Here is a 22,053-nt window from a genome sequence, read left to right as displayed (position 1 = left end):
CCATCTCCCCTTGTTTATAGGAGGGACACCTGTTGGTGATTTAGATAGTCAAAATATGTAACATTTGTGAACATCACCAGCGTCATGATATGTTTGTTAAAGTAATAAAGGAGGTGAAATATTTTAGGTAGAAAAACAGAACTATATATGGACATAAAGTATGAAAAGGCTTATTCATTCAAAATTAGTTTTATTTATCATATCATATTTGTATATGTTTTATTATACTTTTATTGTGTATTAGATTATATCGGTTCAATAGTTGTTTTCCTCAGACATAAATAAACAATTCCAAGTGAAAACCAAAGGTCACAGCTTTCTGGGGGCTGGGACAACACTACTAAATTAAGAAAATATTGCCCTCTTGCTAGATTGATGGCTAAAGCCATAGCGAATCTGTCAGTTGTTGTCAGTTCAACTGGTTTTAAAAACTATGATTTCCATTCTCAGAGACTTGATAAAAACCTCCCAAGATTTTTTTCAGGGAACCAGAGTAAAATGTTCTCAGAACCTCCCTGTAACCTAAAAATGAACATTCCCAGAACAGGCAAAATGTTCACTTCTGTTTGCAAAACAATTCGTATTGCGGGTCTGGAAATCTATGTGGCTCACTTCCCACAACCAATGTGAAACCAAAAACAGACGTCCCCAGAACTTTTAATGTGCTAGCTGGGGAGCGTTAATCCTTTTAAATTCCAGTCGACAGAGGCGGAGCAAATCTGCCTGCTTATTCAGCTCTCTCACTGCTTATTTACAGTGGAGCAATGCGAAGTGTGTACGTGACGGATTTAAATACGAAAGTCATGATTTTCTCTAGAAACATGGTATAGACATCGCGTCCGCGAACCAAGCAGATGTGGCTCCGGCCATGACTCATCCCAGGCTCAACACGGTTGAAGCGGCGTTGATATTTATATCCGTCGCACAGCTGAGCACAGGTAGGCTATAAGACAAACTTTGTGCGACCACTGCATGTATCATGTGTTTCGTGATAACTTGTTTAGGCGGTAATTGTAGGCTGTTTTTCTGTGTCCTGTGTTGTAGTTGGACTTGAAATGTAGCCAACAGCCTGACAGTTTGAGTGGACTCAATCACACGATGTCCGCAGTTCATGTATGATATAGTTTGCATACATCTTTTTGTTACCACATTTTGTATCCTGAATATTAAGTAAAATAATTACACTCTAACCATACGAAAAATAGCTCATGTCAAAAGATCAGTCTAAAGCGCTTGGTTTATTTTGGAATCAACGTGATAGAAGTTCACATGTATGTGCTCAATTCATATGACTTGGCCAAACTGTAGGCTACTATGTCATAAACCTAATTTACTCTACTCTTGAAATTAATTTATTTCGCCGAGACTGAATTTGTCCCATCTTTCTAAACTGAACCAAACACAAATTGTATTACCTTTTACTTTTTTAAAAATTATTTAAAAACGTTCTCTGCAGTACTATGATGATTTTTTAATTGATTAAATAGGTAGATTCAATGTAAAATCATGATAAGAGCCTCTTTACATTGCTGGTCCAACTCGAGGTGTCAAAAATGCACCCTCCTCCTCCACAACCTTAAAAATATTTTCACATGACCCTCCCCTTGTACTGAAAATAAAAATTGAACACCCTCCTCCCTCATAAAATTAACAAAAACAATTATATTACCTCCATAAATAACTGTAGCAACTCTGTGTTCATAAACTAGGATATCGATTTTACCACTTCAGTGTTTTTTTTTGTGTGGCACAGTTGATGCCATGCAGGTCTACCCGGCCAGAAGATTGAGGGTTCGCGGACCACCACGGACGAGCTCACCCTGCCTGTTTTCATTACGCTACGATCAGAGCGGGCTGCAGACAAACATTCTGGAAATCAGATGTTCAACATTTGGATACTATACTCATAGAAAACAAATGCAAATAATTTTCCACCAACAGATTTCTGTGCCAATGCACCACACACAACCAATAAACAACGCGTAAATGCATACCAATTTAGTCATTTTGAGCGTTCATCATCATCACCAGTTTTGACAAACTCAATTTAATTGAGGTGTTAATCTCGACAAACCGAAAATGCATCCATTCCTTCCTACTTGTTATTTTTAGTATTTACGTTGCTGCGTTGTTGGGTTTAGTGCTTGCAAGAAAGGCATTTCACTGTACTTGTGCATGTGACATTAACTTGAAACAGGATCGATCGAAGGCTTGGTTTGACAATCTCCGAATGTCATTCAATTTTTGCGTGTTTTGTAACAGATGTCTATCCTTTAGTGGAATGGATTTAGCGCAGTTTGGATGCTGTAATTATTAGTGTGGATGAACGTGTGCAGGTAGCGTAATCAGATTAAAACATTGACTAGTTGTTTATACCACACGTACACTGAGTGTACTAAACATTAGGGACACCTTAATATTGAGTTGCACCTCCGTTTGCCCTCAGAACAGCTTCATTCTGTCTGGGCATGGACTCTACAAGGTGTCGAAATCGTTCCACAGGGATGCTGGCCCATGTTGACTCCAATTGTTGCCACCGTTGTGTCAAGTTGGCTTGATGTCCTTTGGATGGTGGACCATTCTTGATACACACGGAAAACTGTTGAGGGTGAAAAACCCAGCAGCGTTGCAGTTATTGACAATCTCAAACCGGTGCGCCTGGCACCCACTACCATTCCCCGTTCAAAGGCACTTCAATCCTTTGTCTTGCTTGCCCATTCACTCTCTGAATGTTTCAATTATCTCAAGGCTTTAACCTGTCTCCCCCCTTCATCTACACTGATTGAAGTGGATTTAACAGGTGACATCAATAAGGGATCATAGCTTTCACCTGGTCATGGAAAGAGGAAGTGTTCCTAATGTTTTGTAAACTCGGTGTAAAAGATAATACATTTTTAAAAGTATTGAAGCATTAGGTTCCCGGTTGACGAATAGCCCCTCGGATTGGAAAGGAAGCAGAACGCGTGTTAAACCTTCCTGAATAACTGGGCCTGCTGGGTGCATATAGTCCGTTGTTTCCCAAACTCGATTCTCGGGACCCCAAGGGGTGCACGTTTTTTTGGTTTTTGCCCTAACACTACACAGCTGATTCAAATGATCAAAGCTTGTTGATTAATTTATTATTTGAATCAGCTGTGTAGTGCTAGGGCAATAACCAACAGGTGCACTCCTTGGGGTTCGGAGAACCGAGTTTGGGTAACGTAGGCCTATGTGGTCATGACTTGAGAGAATGATGATCGGCAACAGACAGCTCATCAGTATTAGAAGTAAAAATAGAACCAGACTGGTTTGCCACTGTGCCTTTCTATAATCTATTGAGAGTGGACCCACAACTGATCCAAATGGAATGAAACATTTAAATAACAGGGCTTTTGCTCTAATATTCAAGTTACATTTTCACTGCATATTACAGCCTAGAGTAGAATTGTGCTCACTTGAAAACAATAATGCAATTATTCATTGGATTGTGGTGTTGTGGGATAATTGTATTGTCCCTTAACAAGATCAATAAGGAAGCTTTTTGAGTTGCGTCTCTGCACTCTTCTATCATGTGTAATGACGGACCTGGTCCTGCCTATCAGCTATTTCTCTCTTGTGGATTTTATATAGAAAATTGGTGCAGATTTGATAAATTTGTATGCGTGGTATGATTGCTAGTTAACACATTGCAGATCTGGACAAACGATCCAACTGTCACTATGGATGGAGGGCAGGATAGACAGTTGACTGGTATACTATACTGAACAAAGTTTTTCCACATGTTTACTGAGTTACAGTTTATACAAGGAAATCAGTCAATTGAAATAAATTCATTAGGCCCTTATCTATGGATTTCACATGACTGAGCAGCCGTGGGTGGGCCTGCAGGGCATAGGCCCACCTACTGGGGAGCCAAGCCCAGCCAATCAGAATTTGTTTTTCCCCACAAAAGGGCTTCATTACAGACCGAAATACTCCTCAGTTTCATCAGCTGTCCAGGTGGCTGGTCTCAGACGATTCCGCAGGTGAAGTAGCCGGATGTGAAGGGGCTGGGTTAGTTATGCATGGTCTGCGATTGTTCGTCCGGTTGGACATACTGCCAAATTCTCTAAAATGACGTTGGAGGCGGTATGTGGTAGAGAATTGAACATTCAATTATCTGGTAGCAGCTCTGGTGGACATTCCTGCAGTCAGCAGGCATTGTCATTAATACGTGTCACATATCAGTTTGCAAACAATGTAAAAAATAAAAATAAAATAACTTAGTTAATAAAGCCGCATACAAACATGGTCTCTTTTTTTTGCTTTCTTGAGTAAGGCAACTCCAAAATGCAGGTGTTTCAGCCTAGCTCAGTGCTTTCTGTGGTGGGGCAGCCAGCGGAAAATACGGAGCGTAGGGGTTGGCAATGTTCTCTAGTTGCGCCATGATTGGCTCAGTGTTCTGTCACTCATGGGGACACTACGTCACTGGCAAATCTAAGGGTAGAGCTCAAATTCAAGCCCCTTCGGTGCTGCCATAGTGTTACATTAGAACTGCCCATCCAAGAAGGCTCAAGGTCATTGGCCACAGATGAAATGACGTCAAATCACGTTATATCTACAGAAGCTTTGATTGGACTGAACATCATACTTTCAAAATCTTAGCTAGCAGTCATCATCATGAATAAAGTTGACAATCTACTGGTAAATCCTTTTTAATCCTTGTCATATGAAGATAAATAATGAATATAAATTATAGATAAAACATATCTATGCTCGTCGGCCATTGGACATAAACATTACACAAGTTGGAAATCGCAAATTCAACAATGAGTGGTTTAGAAGGAATCAGTGGCTAACAGCAAGCATTGAAAAGCAATACCTAGCCTGCTATTCAGTGGAGTGGGTGTGTGGTCCGTGTTCAGGGTTTAAGGTAGGGATGCACGATATATCGGTGAGCATATCGGAATCGGCCGATATTTGTTAAAAATGCCAGCATCGGCCCGATGTCTAGTTTAACACCGATGTGCAAAACTGGTGTCAAAGCTGACGTACGTTTAAATATAACGTAAGTAGATGACGTAATGACGCCAGGAAAAATACAGCGCTACACAGAACAAAAGCAGAAAAATACTAAGCGCACTTCCAACAACTAAACAAGTTCAAGTCCAGCAGTCATTTGAAGGAGTTATAAAATTTCAGCGACACAACTCAAAGGCAAAATCTGTTAACGCCAAGATAATGGATTTACTTATGCTACTTGCTATGGGCGTCACAATTGACATTTGGACCAACAATGTCAGCCCCGCAATTATGCTGAGTCTGACAGCATAGTGGGTCGATGAGGATTTTGTACTGAGGAAAGCCGCATTGCATGCTCAAGTGCTCAAGCTCAAGTGTGCTGGTTCTCATACCGCTGCTGCCATTTCGATGGCATTTGAAAACATGTTTGAAATTTGGAAACATGAACACACTCCTAGCTCCAACTGACTGGAGAAATAAGATAATCAACTGTGTCTGCAGCAGACATGAAACCCTCTGTCATGGCATTGAAACGCCTGCTCAACAAAACTGCCCACACAGACCGTGGGGTTAACTTGCGAAAGTACTTGAGGCTGTGAACAAGCGAGGCTGTGAACAAGCGATTCGGTGGCATTCTCTCTGAGCCTCTTCACTGTGTCGCCACCATCTTCGATGCTAGGTACAAGGACTGCTACTTCAATGCAGACAAGAAACAGGGTTTACCTGAAATGTTAGACACAGCTGGACAAGATGGAAACGGACACAGGGACTGTGCCCACCGAGGAAGAGAGGCCACGGACAGACAGAGCTGATACTCCACTGCTTGACATGTATGATAAATTCCTGGTTGAGAATCCCTGGTTGGGATCCTTGTCATGTTGAAAGACCCAGCCACGTTTCATCTTCAATGCTCTTGCTGATTGAAGGAGGTTTTCACTCAAAATCTCACGATACATGGCCCCATTCATTCTTTCCTTTACACGGATCAGTCGTCCTGGTCCCTTTGCAGAAAAACAGCCCCAAAGCATGATGTTTCCATCCCCATGCTTCACAGTAGGTATGGTGTTTTTTGGATGCAACTCAGCATTCTTTGTCCTCCAAACACGACGAGTTGAGTTTTTACCAAAAAGTTCTATTTTGGTTTCATCTGACCATATGACATTCTCCCAATCTTCTTCTGGATCATCCAAATGCTCTCTAGCAAACTTCAGACGGGCCTGGACATGTACTAGCTTAAGCAGGGGGACACGTCTGGCACTGCAGGATTTGAGTCCCTGGCGGCGTAGTGTGTTACTGATGGTAGGCTTTGTTACTTTGGTCCCAGCTCTCTGCAGGTCATTCACTAGGTCCCCCCGTGTGGTTCTGGGATTTTTGCTCACCGTTCTTGTGATCATTTTGACCCCATGGGGTGAGATCTTGCGTGGAGCCCCAGATCGAGGGAGATTATCAGTGGTCTTGTATGTCTTCCATTTCCTAATAATTGCTCCCACAGTTGATTTCTTCCAACCAAGCTGCTTACCTATTGTAGATTCAGTCTTCCCAGCCTGGTGCAAGTCTACAATTTTGTTTCTGGTGTCCTTTGACAGCTCTTTGGTCTTGGCCATAGTGGAGTTTAGAGTGTGACTGTTTGAGGTTGTGGACAGGTGTCTTTTATACTGATAACAAGTTCAAACAGGTGCCATTAATACAGGTAACAAGTGGAGGACAGAGGAGCCTCTTAAAGAAGAAGTTACAGGTCTGTGAGAGCCAGAAATCTTGCTTGTTTGTAGGTGGCCAAATACTTATTTTCCATCATAATTTGCAAATAGTTTCATAAAAAATCCTACAATGTGATTTTCTGGATTTTTTTTTTTCTTCTAATTTTGTCTGTCATAGTTGAAGTGTACCCATGATGAAAATTACAGGCGTCGCTCATCTTTTTAAGTGGGAGAACTTGCACAATTGGTGGCTGACTAAATACTTTTTTGCCCCACTGTATATGATAAAATCACTTAGTGTATTAAAGTAGTCATGGTTCAGTATTTGGTCCCACAGTCCTTGCACATAATGACTCCATCAAGCTTGTGACTTTGCAAACTTGTTGGATTCGTTTACAGCTTTGTTTAACCCAATAGGAAGTAAGTACATTTCCTGAATAGCTGGGCGCATATGTGGTCACATTATTATGGGACAACTTGGGAGAATGATGTGCCGTCTGTTACGGCTCATCTCAGAATACAGCCAGACTGACCTGCTACTGTGCTTTTCTAGACCTTTTGAACTTTTGAGTGTAGACCCACAACTTATCCAAACAGAATGAAACATTCAAATCACAGGGCTTTCGGTCAGTAATTCAAATGAGATATTCACTGCAGTTTACAGCGTAGAGTAGAATTTTGTACCCACTTAAAAACAACAATACAATCGAAGTTCCGTGGCGCCGTGAGGTCACCTAGGCAGAGGGCTCCTGTACATTTAAATATTTTTTCTGTTTTTTTGTTTGACACTCCTTACTTTTTTCTTATTTGATTTTGTATTTTTGAACAGCCAAATGTGTACAGATAAGGTCTGGATTGCGTCTATTTGTTTCCTGCCTATGAATTCATGGAAAATCATATTTCTAAAGATGGCTAGCTAGCAATTCTGCCAGGCTACGGTAGCAATGCTAACTAATGTATTTTGATTTGAATACACCAGACTATTTATTTTTTGGTCTGACGGTCTCCTAACCCAATAAAGAGGACTACAATGCATGGTGAGCTGGAAGTGACAAGTTGATTGCTCAGGAGGTTATCATCTGAAGGTATGAGCAGCTGTCACAATTATCCTGAGTGAGAGAGAGAGCTCAAAAACAAACTTCATCTCGTTCTACAAGACCAGAGATTCCACGGTTACGGAGAAGTCGTTCACACCACCAGGATGGCGAGACGCCGATGAGACACCTTCAGTGGAGAGTGAACTGTGCTCATCCTATGTGGTTCCTTCTTGACTGTCGCGCCATCTGTTTGAGTCTTGAAACACTCCACTTTAAACTAACAAAGAATCGTAATCCAGACCTACTCTATCATATCTGTATTTTATTTTTGTTTGTTTTGCTTTTTCAAGAGCTTTGAGATTCTTTTTGTAATTAAAAGTGCAATAGAAGTTGAATTAATTCTTCATTGCATTGTGGTACTGTAGTCTAGAGTCATTGTATTGTCCCTAAACAAGATCAATAGGGAAGCTCTTCGAGCTTCGTGTCTCTTGCCTTCAATGTTCTTTCAATGCTCAATGAAGCACCTGGTCTCTCCGCTGCCTATCTGCTATTCCTCCTTGTTATTGTGAATTTATATAGAAAATTGGTGCAGCTTTGAAGGACTTTTGTGTGGTATGATTGCTAGTAGTTAGCCTATTGCAGATCTAGACAGACATTTGGCTAGGATGGAAGAAATTGTATAGTAAAACTTCCAAAAGGACGAATGTAAACCAGTAAAAATAGCACTACCCTCCCCTGTGCCCAATTTTTAAAAAAATACAAAATAATACAACTCTCCCCTATTTTTGATATTCTCTACCGTCGCCTCATGAAACGTTTGTCAAATCCAAAATGCAGGAGTATAGAGACAAATGTACAATTTTAGCTTCACTGTCCAAATGCATACGGAGCGGAGTGTACCGTAGTTCATAGATATAATTTTAAAAAAGATGCATTACAAGGTCAAAACATTTTTCCACAAACATGACTTGCAAATTGACATAGTTAATGTATGACAATTTATCGTTACCCAAAATTCCATAATCATCACAATTCTACCCATGGGCATAAGCAAGAACGGCAAGTGAGATCCAATCATCACTATAAGAGAATTATGAGTTGCTTTCGTATAGGACAGTTCAAATCAATGACCATTTATAAACAGTACATGCTGCTAGTAGTAAAACAATTTGCAATGCGGTTTTATATCGATTTGTCATGATTGTGAACCCCAGATGGCAATTAAGACATATCCAGAGCCACAGGTTGCCTGCCTGTCGGAGCTGTTTTCCCCCCATTTAGTTTTCTTTCTTGTAAACAGGCACTCATCTACTCTGCCTCATTTGCAGTCTTACCATTGGCTGGTTAGGTTGAGTGTAGCTACTTTCTCTCTCTGCACTTTATGATTAGGTATAATTTACCAGACATCTGTTCACAGTAGAGTGCCTCTTATGCCAGAAACCCTCTATCTTAGTGTGCCTGCCCATGCTTGCCATTTGTCAGACACACGAAGAAAGTCCTCTACTTTCACTATGGCTTATAGGAAGGGCAGAGTATAATGTAAACAATCAATGGTAGATGGAGCGACAGGTAGCCTAGTTTTGACCCCAGCTCAGATGGGAAAAACTGGTGTGGAGTGAGCTGGCATCATCCCAGATGCAGTTGAAGTTTACATACACCTTAGCCAAATACATTAAAACTCAGTTTTTCACAATTCCTGACATTTAATCCTAGTAAAAATTCCCTGTCTTAGGTCAGTTACGATGTCCACTTTATTTTAAGAATGTGAAATGTCAGAATAATAGAAGAGAGAATGATTTATTTCAGCTTTTCTAGTTTGCGATCCATTACATGACTTAGTGATGGTGTGGACCAATAGACTTTCTCAGCTACTTGATCCAAAGTAAGAATCCCCGTCTTAAAAGGAGAAATGATTCTGATTAGCTTTTTGTCATTCGTGATTACTCAACTGGCAGCTTGGTTAAATAGTACCCCAAAACACCAGTCTCAACGCCACAACAGTGAAGAAGCGACTCAGGGATGCTGGCCTTCTAGACAGAATTCTTCTGTTCAGTGTCTGTTCTTTTGCCCATCTTAATCTTTTCTTTTTATTGGCCAGTCTGAGATATGGCTTTTTCTTTGCAACTCTGCCTAGAAGTCCAGCGTCCCGGAGTCGCCTCTTCACTGATGTGGCGTTGAGACGGGTGTTTTGCAGGTACTATTTAATGAAGCTGCCAGTTGAGGACTTGTGAGGCATCTGTTTCTCAAACTAGACACTAATGTACTTGTCCTCTTGCTAAGTTGTGCACCGGAGCCAGTTTGTGCTGTTCTGTGAAGGGAGAATCCATTTGGAATGGATTAGTCTATTCATCTTCCCATCAGCAGTGTTGTGGGGTGTTCTGATAGTCTGGGAAATCGAGCTTTGCTCAGACATGTAGCAGGGACCCGAGTTAAGGACATGAGAGATTCCCTACAGCTCTGTATCAACCAGGCAAACATTACCTCTACTCCTATAAAAGTTGGACGTAGTCCCATCCAGTGGCGGTCGGTGCCGTTTTTAAGATGAGGGAGGACGATTATTTTCATGAGCATGGCCTTATTTGTATTACAACATAATGGTTCTGTCATTCATTTTCCATTCCCCCAGTTCAATGTAACATCGATTTGGTTTAGGCTACTACATTATACTCAAATTTGACCTATACCCATCATGAGGTTGCTACAACCTAGCCTATGAAAAGTTGACAACGTAGGTGCACACAGGTTTAGATTTTTTTTTTTAGGTGACACATGGACAGACAGTGACACATTCAATACTGTCTTGCACACTCTTGCCTGCATCTAGCTGATCTAGGGTGTAGTCATTAGTCCAACAGTTGCAAACAAGAGTTTCTATTGGACAAAATGAGGTATGTTTATCTTTGTTCCATTTGCTTCCTTTTAAGAAACGTTTTTCTACAGAATAGGCAGAATGAATATACCCCTGATCACACATAAACACAGTTCACTTTCATAGCAGCCACATACAAACAGCTTGTTGTATTCCTACTCGCATCTCTGCGATTTCCACCTCTCAGCTTTTCCCTTCGCTTGCACAACACATCAGCTGTCTGTGACCAAGTGAAAGAACCTTTCCAAGCCAAACCTTCCTATCATAACTGCTACACACAGCCTACATCGTTGTCACCATATTAGCTAAAGTAATGTCATAGCTAATAGAACTAACGTGTTAGTAAGTTAAACCTGCTACAATCATGGAGTACAGTGTACAGTCAGTAAGCAATTTGGTAGTTACACTGGCTGGCCCCGGTGGCAATAAATTAGTAAAACCAAAAGCTTACCTTGACTTGAAAGAGTTCCAGTGTTGGATAGTCATGGCCAGATAGCTAACATAGCATCCCTAGCTAAGTAAGTGAAAGTAGAAACAATTACGAAATATATCTCTCTCTTGCTTCACCTTCATTTTTGAGGAAATTAATGTGTTCAAAATTGTTCAACTATTGTCTTTCTCTCATAGTCAACTACTCACCACATTTTATGCACTGCAGTGTAACTAGCTAGCTTTAGCTTATGCTTTCAGTACTAGATATATTCTCTGATCCTTTGATTGGGTGGACAACATGTCAGTTCTTGCTGCAAGCGCTCTGATAGGTTGGAGGACATCCTCCGGAAGTTGTTATTAATTACTGTGTACGTCTATGGAAGGGGGTGAGAACCATGAGCCTCCTAGGTTTTGTATTTAAGGCAATGTACACAGTAGAGGACGGAAGCTAGCTGTCCTCCGGCTACACCATGGTGCACCCTACATGGTGCTGTTTAGGCTACTGTAGATCTTTATTGCAAAACCGTTTTTTTTTTATCAATTATTTGGTGACATGTCTATATTTAGTATAGGATCATTTTTTAATGTTTCACTATAAAAAAAATGAAATTCACTGAGGAAGGATGGTCATCCCCCTTCCTCTACTTGTCCCATCCTACAGAATAGACCACCAATTCCTTGTGAGTAGGAGAGCCTTGCTGTCCTCGTGGCTTTATCAAAACAGGACAGGAGTGGGTAGGCATCCAAGAAGAGCACAATATTATCTGGGTGTTAAACTAAAGGTCATTATAGAATACTCTTTTAATTGTTTTTACGAGCATGTCCAGGATTACATAACAGGTAGGATGCTTCAGCTTCAAAAGTACGAGTGGCCACTAGCCATAATGGCCACTATCCCTAGAGGTCTGTAGTAGACATTGGTCAATGGCAACTGAGCGCCTCCAATTGTATTGTTGAAAGAATGTATGCAAAATGGTTTTAAATGGATAAAACGACTGGTTTCCATGCGGTACCTGAGACGGCATGTCCTAAAACATGAGGTATACAGTTGTTAATGTTGTTCTTCAGAAGTCTAAGTAATATGCAAGAAAGGCTCTAGAAAATCACAAACTTGGGAGTTTACTAAGAAGCGTATTCGTAGAAAGCCAAGCATCTAATGTCACACTGTTGCGTTTCAGCTCTGAAGTGTGTGTGCCAGCTATGTGCCAACAACACCTGTGAGACGGGTGCAGACGGGGCCTGCTGGAACTCTGTGATGCTGATCAACGGGAAGGAGGAGGCCATCAAGTCCTGTCTGTCCCCGGCTGAGATGAGGGGACAGGTCTTCTGCTACAGCTCCCGGAACGTCTCCAAGAGGAACTGCTGCTTCACAGACTTCTGCAACAACGAGACCCTGCATCTGCATCCAGGTATTTATAAAGTCATGCTACTTATCGCAGTCTATTGTACTGTTATTAGAATCTATTGCCCAATCATTGTGGTTTTCACTTCCTGGAATTTAACCCCATGGTTTTCGAAACTCAAACACATGTCCCTTAACCATTTAATACTCTCAGCCTGACCTGTGTTTATTCTACCAAAGGAAAGCGTTATAAAGAAATAGAAAACCCATGCGGACATCGTTTGTAGCTAGAGCGCATTCCAGGAGGGATTTCCCGCTCAGACCGTGGTCTAGCCAGACGAGCTAAGCTACCATTGATTGGCCTAGCGTATCCCGTGACATAATGTTGTCAGAGGTTACCCGCCGCCTGCCAGTGATCCCGCCCGTCAGGTTTATAGACACCTCGTCAGGCCAGGCGTGTGGAATTGGTTAGAGCGAACCGCCTGCTTTTGTCGACGGTAGAGGGCTTAGAGGTAGGTTAGTTAAAGCTGTCGGTACATGTTGCTGTTCTCAACACGGAGACCTCGGTGAGTAAACATTCTCGTCTTTGACGTTTCAACGTCGCCTGATTTCTGTTACTGCTCGGTATGGAAGATCTGTAGTTAGTTATGGTGCTTTGAAGCTGTATAACATCCACATCCTTCTCCCTTTTTAGTTCCTGGCGTTTCACTTTGCTCTCCTCAAAGTTACTCTTCATTAGGAATGTGAGGGTTTGTACACATTATAATCGGCCAAATGTATATTATTACTATTTAGGCCTCGAAATGGATATACAATGACTGTACAAAACATTAGCAACACCTTCCTAATATTGAGTTGTGCCCCTTTTTGCCCTCAGAAGTGCCTCAGTTCATTGGGTGTCCTTTGGGTGGAGTCTCCCATCATGTCCTTTTGGGTGGTGGACTATTTTTGATACACACAGGACATGAGCGTTGCAGTTATTGACACACTCAAACCGGTGTGCCTGGCACCTACTACCATAACCTGTTCAAAGGCACTGAAATATTTTGTCTTGCACATTCACTGTCTGAATGGCACACATACACAATCCATGTCCCAAGGCTTAAAAATCCTCCTCACCTTCATCTATACTGATTCGAAGTGGATTTAACAAGTGACATCAATAGGGTTCATAGCTTTAACCTGGATTCACCTGGTCAGTCTGTCATGGAAAGAGCAGGCATTTCTCATGTTTTGTATGCTCAGTGTACAGCTCGCAGTAGCACTGTACCTTGCAAGTTAACATTGGCTCGCTCCCTAAATAGCCCAAAACCCTAGAATTGTACTCTTGATATCATATCATTTTTTATGTGTGTGTGTGTGTGTGTGTGTCATAAACCTTCTTATATCTAGAATCGTATATGTAAGGTTTAGAATAGTTAAATCAAATCAGACTGTGCTGGGATAGAACAAAGGCCTGCACACCCGGTGTCTCTCCAGGGCCAGGGTTGGTAATAACTGATTTACAGTGACACTACAGGACCCAGACCAATCATCAGAGTGTACTTAGACCCTTTGAAGGGAAAAATCAACACACACAGTATGATAAAGCTGTTAAAGGTAACATTCGTCAGTTGATCACAGACGATCGTCTACACAACAACTTCGGGTATGAATGGATACGGGGATGTTGAAGCGATCTCTGCTGTTTCAGAGGAGAACTGCACTCTTGCTGACGACCTTTTGTTTAAGAGGCTATGGACTTGTATTTTAAGAGGGCACGGACTAGACTCTCTATTCCCTCTATTCTTCAGTGCCTGTGCTATGACCTTGATTACCGTTCCCCTGGTAACCACATTGATTGTATGCACCGAAGCAGAGCGGTCGAACAGCTTCCAAATTGCCCGAGCTACAGAGAAAAGATAAGCGCTATATCAATAACTCATAAAGGCCACTTAGACAACGATATAACTTACTACTATCCCTGTGGATGAAGTGTGTGTAGCTGTTTTACAGTTCATATAAGGTAATCAGTCAATTTGGCCCTAATCTATGGATTCCACATGACTGGTAATACAGATAGACATTTGTTGGTCACAGATACATAAAATAAAATAAAAGTAAACCAGTCAGTATCTGGTGCGACCATCATTTGCCTTGTGCAGCCCGACACATCTCCTTCGCATAGAGTTGAGCAGGCTGTTGCTTGTGGCCTGTGGAATGTTGTCCCACTCCTCTTCAATGGCTGGGCAAAGTTGCTGGATATTGGTGGGAACTGGAACACACTGTCATACGCAACGATCCAGAGCATCACAAACATGCGCAATGGGTGACATTTCTGGTGAGTACAGTGCCTTGCGAAAGTATTCGGCCCCCTTGAACTTTGCGACCTTTTGCCACATTTCAGGCTTCAAACATAAAGATATAAAACTGTATTTTTTGTGAAGAATCAACAACAAGTGGGACACAATCATGAAGTGGAACGACATTTATTGGAAATTTTTTGGGGAAAAAATTAACAAATCAAAAACTGAAAAATTGGGCGTGCAAAATTATTCAGCCCCTTTACTTTCAGTGCAGCAAACTCTCTCCAGAAGTTCAGTGAGGATCTCTGAATGATCCAATGTTGACCTAAATGACTAATGATGATAAATACAATCCACCTGTGTGTAATCAAGTCTCCGTATAAATGCACCTGCACTGTGATAGTCTCAGAGGTCCGTTAAAAGCGCAGAGAGCATCATGAAGAACAAGGAACACACCAGGCAGGTCCGAGATACTGTTGTGAAGAAGTTTAAAGCCGGATGTGGATACAAAAAGATTTCCCAAGCTTTAAACATCCCAAGGAGCACTGTGCAAGCGATAATATTGAAATGGAAGGAGTATCAGACCACTGCAAATCTACCAAGACCTGGCCGTCCCTCTAAACTTTCAGCTCATACAAGGAGAAGACTGATCAGAGATGCAGCCAAGAGGCCCATGATCACTCTGGATGAATTGCAGAGATATACAGCTGAGGTGGGAGACTCTGTCCATAGGACAACAATCAGTCGTATATTGCACAAATCTGGCCTTTATGGAAGAGTGGCAAGAAGAAAGCCATCTTAAAGATATCCATAAAAAGTTTGCCACAAGCCACCTGGGAGACACACCAAACATGTGGAAGAAGGTGCTCTGGTCAGATGAAACCAAAATTGAACTTTTTGGCAACAATGCAAAACGTTATGTTTGGCGTAAAAGCAACACAGCTGAACACACCCTGAACACACCATCCCCACTGTCAAACATGGTGGTGGCAGCATCATGGTTTGGGCCTGCTTTTCTTCAGCAGGGACAGGGAAGATGGTTAAAATTGATGGGAAGATGGACGGAGCCAAATACAGGACCATTCTGGAAGAAAACCTGATGGAGTCTGCAAAAGACCTGAGACTGGGACGGAGATTTGTCTTCCAACAAGACAATGATCCAAAACATAAAGCAAAATCTACAATGGAATGGTTCAAAAATAAACATATCCAGGTGTTAGAATGACCAAGTCAAAGTCCAGACCTGAATCCAATCGAGAATCTGTGGAAAGAACTGAAAACTGCTGTTCACAAATGCTCTCAATCCAACCTCACTTAGCTCAAGCTGTTTTGCAAGGAGGAATGGGAAAAAATTTCAGTCTCTCGATGTGCAAAACTGATAGAGACATACCCCAAGCGACTTACAGCTGTAATCGCAGCAAAAGGTGGCGCTACAAAGTATTAACTGAAGGGGGCTGAATAATTTTGCACGCCCAATTTTTCAGTTTTTGATTTGTTAAAAAAGTTTGAAATATCCAATAAATGTCGTTCCACTTCATGATTGTGTCCCACTTGTTGTTGATTCTTCACAAAAAAATACAGTTTTATATCTTTATGTTTGAAGCCTGAAATGTGGCAAAAGGTCGCAAAGTTCAAGGGGGCCGAATACTTTCGCAAGGCACTGTATGTAGGCCATGGAAGACCTGGGACATTTTCAGCTTCCAGGAATTGTGTACAGATCCTTGCGACATGGGGCCACGCATTATCATGCTGAAACATGAGGTGATGGCAGCGGATGAATGGCACGACAATGGGCCTCAGGATCTCGTCACGGTATCTCTGTGCATTCAAATTGCCATCGATAAAATGCAATTGTTCGTTGTCCGTAGCTTATACTTGCCCATGCCATAGCCCCACCCTCACCATGGGGCACTCTGTTCACAATGTTGACATCAGTAAACCGCTCACCCACACAACGCCATACATGTGGTCTACGGTTGTGAGGCCAAATTCTCTAAAACGATGTTGGAAGCAGTTTATGGTAAAGAAATTAACTTTCAATTCTCTGGCAATAGCTCTTGTGGACTTTCCTGCGGTCAGCATGCCAATTGCGCGCTCCCTCAACTTGAGACATCTGTGGCATTGTGACAACTGTGAGATATCTGTGGCATGTGACAACTGCACATTTTAAGGTGGCATTTTATTGTCCCCAGCAGAAGGTACACCTGTGTGATGCTCATGATGTTTAATCAGCTTCTTAATATGCCGCACCTGTCAGGTGGATGGATTATATTGGCAATGGAGAAATGCTCACTAACAGGGATGGAAACAAATTTGCGCACAAAATTTGAGAGAAATAAGGTTCTTGTGCATATGGAACATTTCTGGATTTAGTTTATTTCAGCTCATGAAGCATTTTACATGTTGCGTTTTTACATGTTGATGAAAGGTAAAACATTTTGAATAAGTAGAATAAACAGAAGGATCTGTTCCATATACTTATTATACATGTTTTGTCCAGTATATTTCATTAGCCTTCAAGTCACAGTTGATCTTGGCTTTGAAATCAGTGACACACATTCAGGGTTTTTCTTTATTTTGACTATTTTCTACATTGTAGAATAATAGTGAAGACATTAAAACTATGAAATAACACATGGAATCATGTAGTAACCAAAAAAGTGTTGAACAGTAAAAAAAAAATATATATATATAATATACAATACCTTTCAAAGGTTTGGGGTCACTTAGAAATGTCCTTGTTTTTGAAAGAAAAGCACATTTTTGGTCCATTAAAATAACATCTAATTGATCAGAAATACAGTGCAGACATTGTTAATGTTGTAAATGACTATTGTAGCTGGAAATGGCAGATTTTTTTATGGAATATCTAAATGGGCGTACAGAGGCCCATTATCAGCAACCATCACTCCTATGTTCCAATGGCACATTGTTAGCTAATCCAAGTTGATCATTTGAAAAGGCTAATTGATCACTAGAAAACCCTTTTGCAATTGTGTTTTCACAGCTGAAAACGGTTGTGCTGATTTAAAAAATAAATAAAACTGGCCTTCTTTTAGACTAATTGAGTATCTGGAGCATCAGCATTTGTGGGTTCGATTACAGGCTCAAAATGACCAGAAACAAAGACCTTTCTTCTAAAACTTGTCACTCTATTTTTGTTCTGAGTAATGAAGGCTATTCCATGTGAGAAATTGCCAAGAAACTGAAGATCTCGCACAACGCTGTGTACTACTCTCTTCACAGAACAGTGCAAACTGGCTCTAACCAGAATAGAAAGAGTGGGAGGCCCCGGTGCACAACTGAGCAAGAGGAGAAGTACATTAGTGTCTAGTTTGAGGAATAGATGCCTCACAAGTCCTCAACTGGCAGCTTCGTTAAATAGTACCCGCCTGGCCTCCCGGGTGGCGCAGTGGTCTAAGGCACTGCATCGCAGTGCTAGCTGTGCCACCAGAGACTCTGTGTTCGAGCCCGGGTTCTGTCGCAGCCGGCCGTGACCGGGAGGTCCATGGGGCGACGCACAATTGGCAAAGCGTCGTCCGGGTTAGGGAGGGTTTGGCCGGTAGGGATATCCTTGTCTCATCTGGGCGCAGTGCACACTGACCAGGTCGCTAGGGGCACGGTGTTTCCTCCGACACATTGGTGCAGCTGGCTTCCGGGTTGGATGCGCGCTGTGTTAAAGAAGCAGTGTGGCTTGGTTGGGTTGTGTTTCGGAGGACGCATGACTCTCGACCTTCGTCTCTCCCGAGCCCGTACGGGAGTTGTAGCAATGAGACAAGACAGTAACTACTAATAATTGGATACCACAAAATTGGGGAGAAAAAGGGGGTAAAAAAAAAAGTACCCGCAAAACACCAGTCTCAACGCCACAACAGTGAAGAGGCTCGCCTCTTGTGGCGTTGAGACTGGTGGCACAGCTAGCTAGTTGAGTCTCTGGTGGCACAGCTAGCACTGCGATGCAGTGCCTTAGACCACTGCGCCACCCGGGAGGCCAGGCGGGTACTATTTAACGAAGCTGCCAGTTGAGGACTTGTGAGGCATCTGTTCCTCAAGAGGCGAGCCTCTTCACTGTTGTGGCGTTGAGACTGGTGTTTTGCGGGCACTATTTTTTTTACGCCCTTGTCCTCCGAAACACAACCCAACCAAGCCACGAGATGCTGGCCTTCTAGGCAGAATTCTTCTGTCTGTTCTTTTGCCCACCTTAATCTTTTCTTTTTATTGGCCAGTCTGAGATATGGCTTTTTCTTTGCCACTCTGCCTAGAAGGCACGCATCCTGGTGTTGCTTTTCTTTCAAAAACAAGGATATTTCTAAGTTACCGCAAACTTTTGAACCGTAGTGTGTGTGTATATATAATGCTGACGTCAATGGATCACGTGAAAATGCTCATTTAGATATGTTTTATGGATCTTATTGTAACCGGTTAGAGCACATGACTGAAAGTTCAAAGGGTAGATGAGATCACTTTATCCCACTACAGTTGTAATGTTTGAAATCTACAATAAAATGGCTCTGTGCATGTAAAATGCTGAATCTGCCTAGTGCATGGAAATGGAATATATGATCTAGCTCCTATGGGTACGTTACAATGGCTACCTGTCCACCCATTATGCCCATCAATGTTTTGAATGGGGAAGCCTGTTCTATAGACTCTATTTCTTGTCATAATGACTGTTCTTTGTTTCAAACCGGGGACGTTGATTTCCAGAAATTTGCCTAGTCTTAAGAACACGTTGTTTCATACCGTCGTGGAGATATTGAGATTTGGATACAAATATTTGAATATGTCAAAAAATGATGAATGACTTGAGATTGCTGTCCTAACACATGCCACTACCGACATTAGACACAGATAAGTGGCCTATTCAAAGCATATGGGGAAGTAGATATGTCCCAAGTGCATCCAAACTGATATGCATGTTGAAAAACATTCAATCTCCACCAGTAGGGCAATGGAGGTTAGGGACGGACCCCCCCCCCCTGTTGTTTTGCTTCGTTGAGTGACTTGCTTTGCTCTACTTGGACGTGTGGTAGAAAGGCTTTTAGGTCAAAGGGAAAGAAGACATGTTATGAAATAGTTGACTCGGGTTGTCGTGTCCACATATCTGAATCTGGGTACAGTTCTCACCCTGTCAATGATGCAAGACGACTTAGACGAGGACACTCGAAGACTATTGCTGTAATTGGGGATAAGACCATCAGGTCAAAATAACATGACGCCACTTAAGCTCTAGAGTGCACTTTCTGTTTTGTTGATATTAAGGCTATTCCAACTTTGAAAAGTAACTGCTTTAGTACTTTTTTAGTATTAGTATTTCCATTGTAATTCCAGGACATTTGCATAAATGTCATTGTCAGTGCTCGTTAATTTCCAAAAATAATGACACAAACTGGATATGTCTTGCAGTACAGCCAGAGCCATGTCATATGTTGAGTGATTCATAGTCTAGATACTTATCTCCAAGATGCATTTTGCAGTCGGTGCATGACTCCATGGAATTTGTATTATTTATTGGTAAAACAAGCTGAACTTATAAAACCTATGCCCAGTAAAACCCTGCTTCTGTATCTTGTGCTGCTGACGAATCTGATTGCCTGAGAACATCTGGCAAAGAACAGGACTTTTAGAAACGTTGTTTAATTGCAACCCTAACTTTGCATCTGCAAATCCTGAGAGGATTTAGATTAGCTGAAGGGCTGTATTGATTTTCTGAATTTGATCGTTTTCTGTCGAGCCTGGGTTACTGTGCCTTTCTGTGTCCATACTAACTCACAACATCGTTTCGCAAGTCAAAGTTGTTTTTAAGCAGAATAGCACCCAGGCCAGGTTCGGTCCGACTGAATGATCATGGAGTAAATGATACTGGCAACCCCATTGGGATCTGGTCAAAGGTAGGGCACTACCTTTGGTTGTCATTTGGGACACAACCATATTCATAACATCATTAGCTGCTGGTGAACAGAATGGGGCCTTTGTTTTTGGTGAGATTTCTTCAGCTTCATATTTTGACCACAAGCTGGGACAGTATGTTACTACATGACGTACTGTACATTGTTGGAAGTAATGGGTTAATGAATAAAGTTGAAAATGACCACTAGAGGGCATAGAGATCATGAGAAGTATTAGCCTATGTATTATTTGAGTTCAGGAAGTATATATATTTTTTTAAATCCCTAAACATTCTCCATCCACGTTTAAAAAAAATCTTATATCACAAATGCATGGGCCATTGCACATTTTAATCTACTGACCTTCTTGTTACTGAATGAGGCCCTATGTTTTTGAATACATAGTATGGTGTGTATGCTTCTGTGTGTTGTGTAGGCTATGTTGAGAGGCCTTTGGAGGAGCCCGGCTGGGGCAGGCTGGAGCTGGCAGCGGTCATCCTGGTTCCCTCTGCCCTGCTGTGTGTGAGCATCCTGCTGGGGGTGTGTGTGGTGCAGGGCCAGCGCTGTGCCAACAACAGGGCCCACAAGAATGACGTGGAGGAGCCCCTGGATGACCAGAGTCTCATGCCCCCCGACAAGTGTATTAAAGATCTCATCTATGACATGAGCACGTCCGGCTCAGGCTCCGGTAAGAGAGAGTCTACAAATGGATTTACAGTCATAGAAATAGAATCACAGGAATGTACATCCCTTTTCAAGTCAATGGGTCTGTAATGGTGATTCCATTTAGGCGCACACCAGAGGAGAGCAGGCTAATGGCACTCTGATAGATAGACCTCATGGTTAGTGTAGCGAATCAATCTGTTGAACACCATTTTATTTGCTTGATATGGCCACAATGGGCAGGAAGTGAGAGAAACAAGTCGAGTTCAGAGAGATGATGTTCCTGGCAGATCAGTTGTAACTCCTGATGGCTCCCGAGTGGCGCAGCGTTTTAAGGCACTCTCAGGGCTAGAGGCGTCACTACATACCCTGGTTCAATTCCAGGCTGTATCACAACCGGCCGTGATTGGGAGTCCCATAGGGCGGCGCACAATTGGCCCAGCGCCATCCGGGGTAGGTCGTCATTGTAAATAAGAATTTGTTCTTAACTGACTTGCCTAGTTAAATAAAGGTTAAAAAAAATAAAACCTGATTAAACAGATTTAGTTTTTGTTTCACAGGGCTGCCGCTGCTGGTACAGCGGACAATAGCTCGGACCATCGTGCTGCAGGAGACCATTGGGAAGGGACGCTTCGGGGAGGTGTGGCGAGGGAGGTGGCGAGGGGAGGACGTGGCGGTGAAGATCTTCTCATCCCGAGACGAGAGGTCCTGGTTCAGAGAGGCAGAGATCTACCAGACCATCATGCTCCGACACGAGAGCATCCTGGGATTCATCGCAGCTGATAACAAAGGTACTTATTGACACATTTGGGCAAATGGCACCCTGGTCCTCATTAAGTGCACTACTTTTGACCAGGGTC

The 22,053-nt window shown here is 42.2% G+C and overlaps 1 protein-coding gene across 3 annotated transcripts in view; it reads left to right on the top strand.

Moving 5' to 3' along the window:
• The first annotated feature begins 730 nt into the window (after window positions 1–730).
• Window positions 731–22,053, top strand: part of LOC112234148 (activin receptor type-1C-like) — a 33,833-nt gene continuing 12,510 nt past the window's right edge. For all 3 annotated transcript variants that reach the window (XM_042316084.1, XM_042316079.1, XM_024402161.1), the window contains exons 1-4: window positions 731–938; window positions 12,194–12,424; window positions 20,967–21,218; window positions 21,754–21,984. In XM_042316084.1, the coding sequence (XP_042172018.1) occupies window positions 869–938; window positions 12,194–12,424; window positions 20,967–21,218; window positions 21,754–21,984 (784 nt within the window). In that variant the 5' untranslated portion in view covers window positions 731–868. The remainder of the gene's footprint in view (window positions 939–12,193; window positions 12,425–20,966; window positions 21,219–21,753; window positions 21,985–22,053) is intronic.

Source organism: Oncorhynchus tshawytscha, linkage group LG03 (genome assembly GCF_018296145.1).
Source record: "Oncorhynchus tshawytscha isolate Ot180627B linkage group LG03, Otsh_v2.0, whole genome shotgun sequence".
Taxonomy (NCBI): Eukaryota; Metazoa; Chordata; class Actinopteri; order Salmoniformes; family Salmonidae; genus Oncorhynchus; species Oncorhynchus tshawytscha.
The sequence above is the reverse complement of the archived record's forward strand: the minus strand, read 5'-3'. Positions and strand labels throughout refer to the sequence as shown.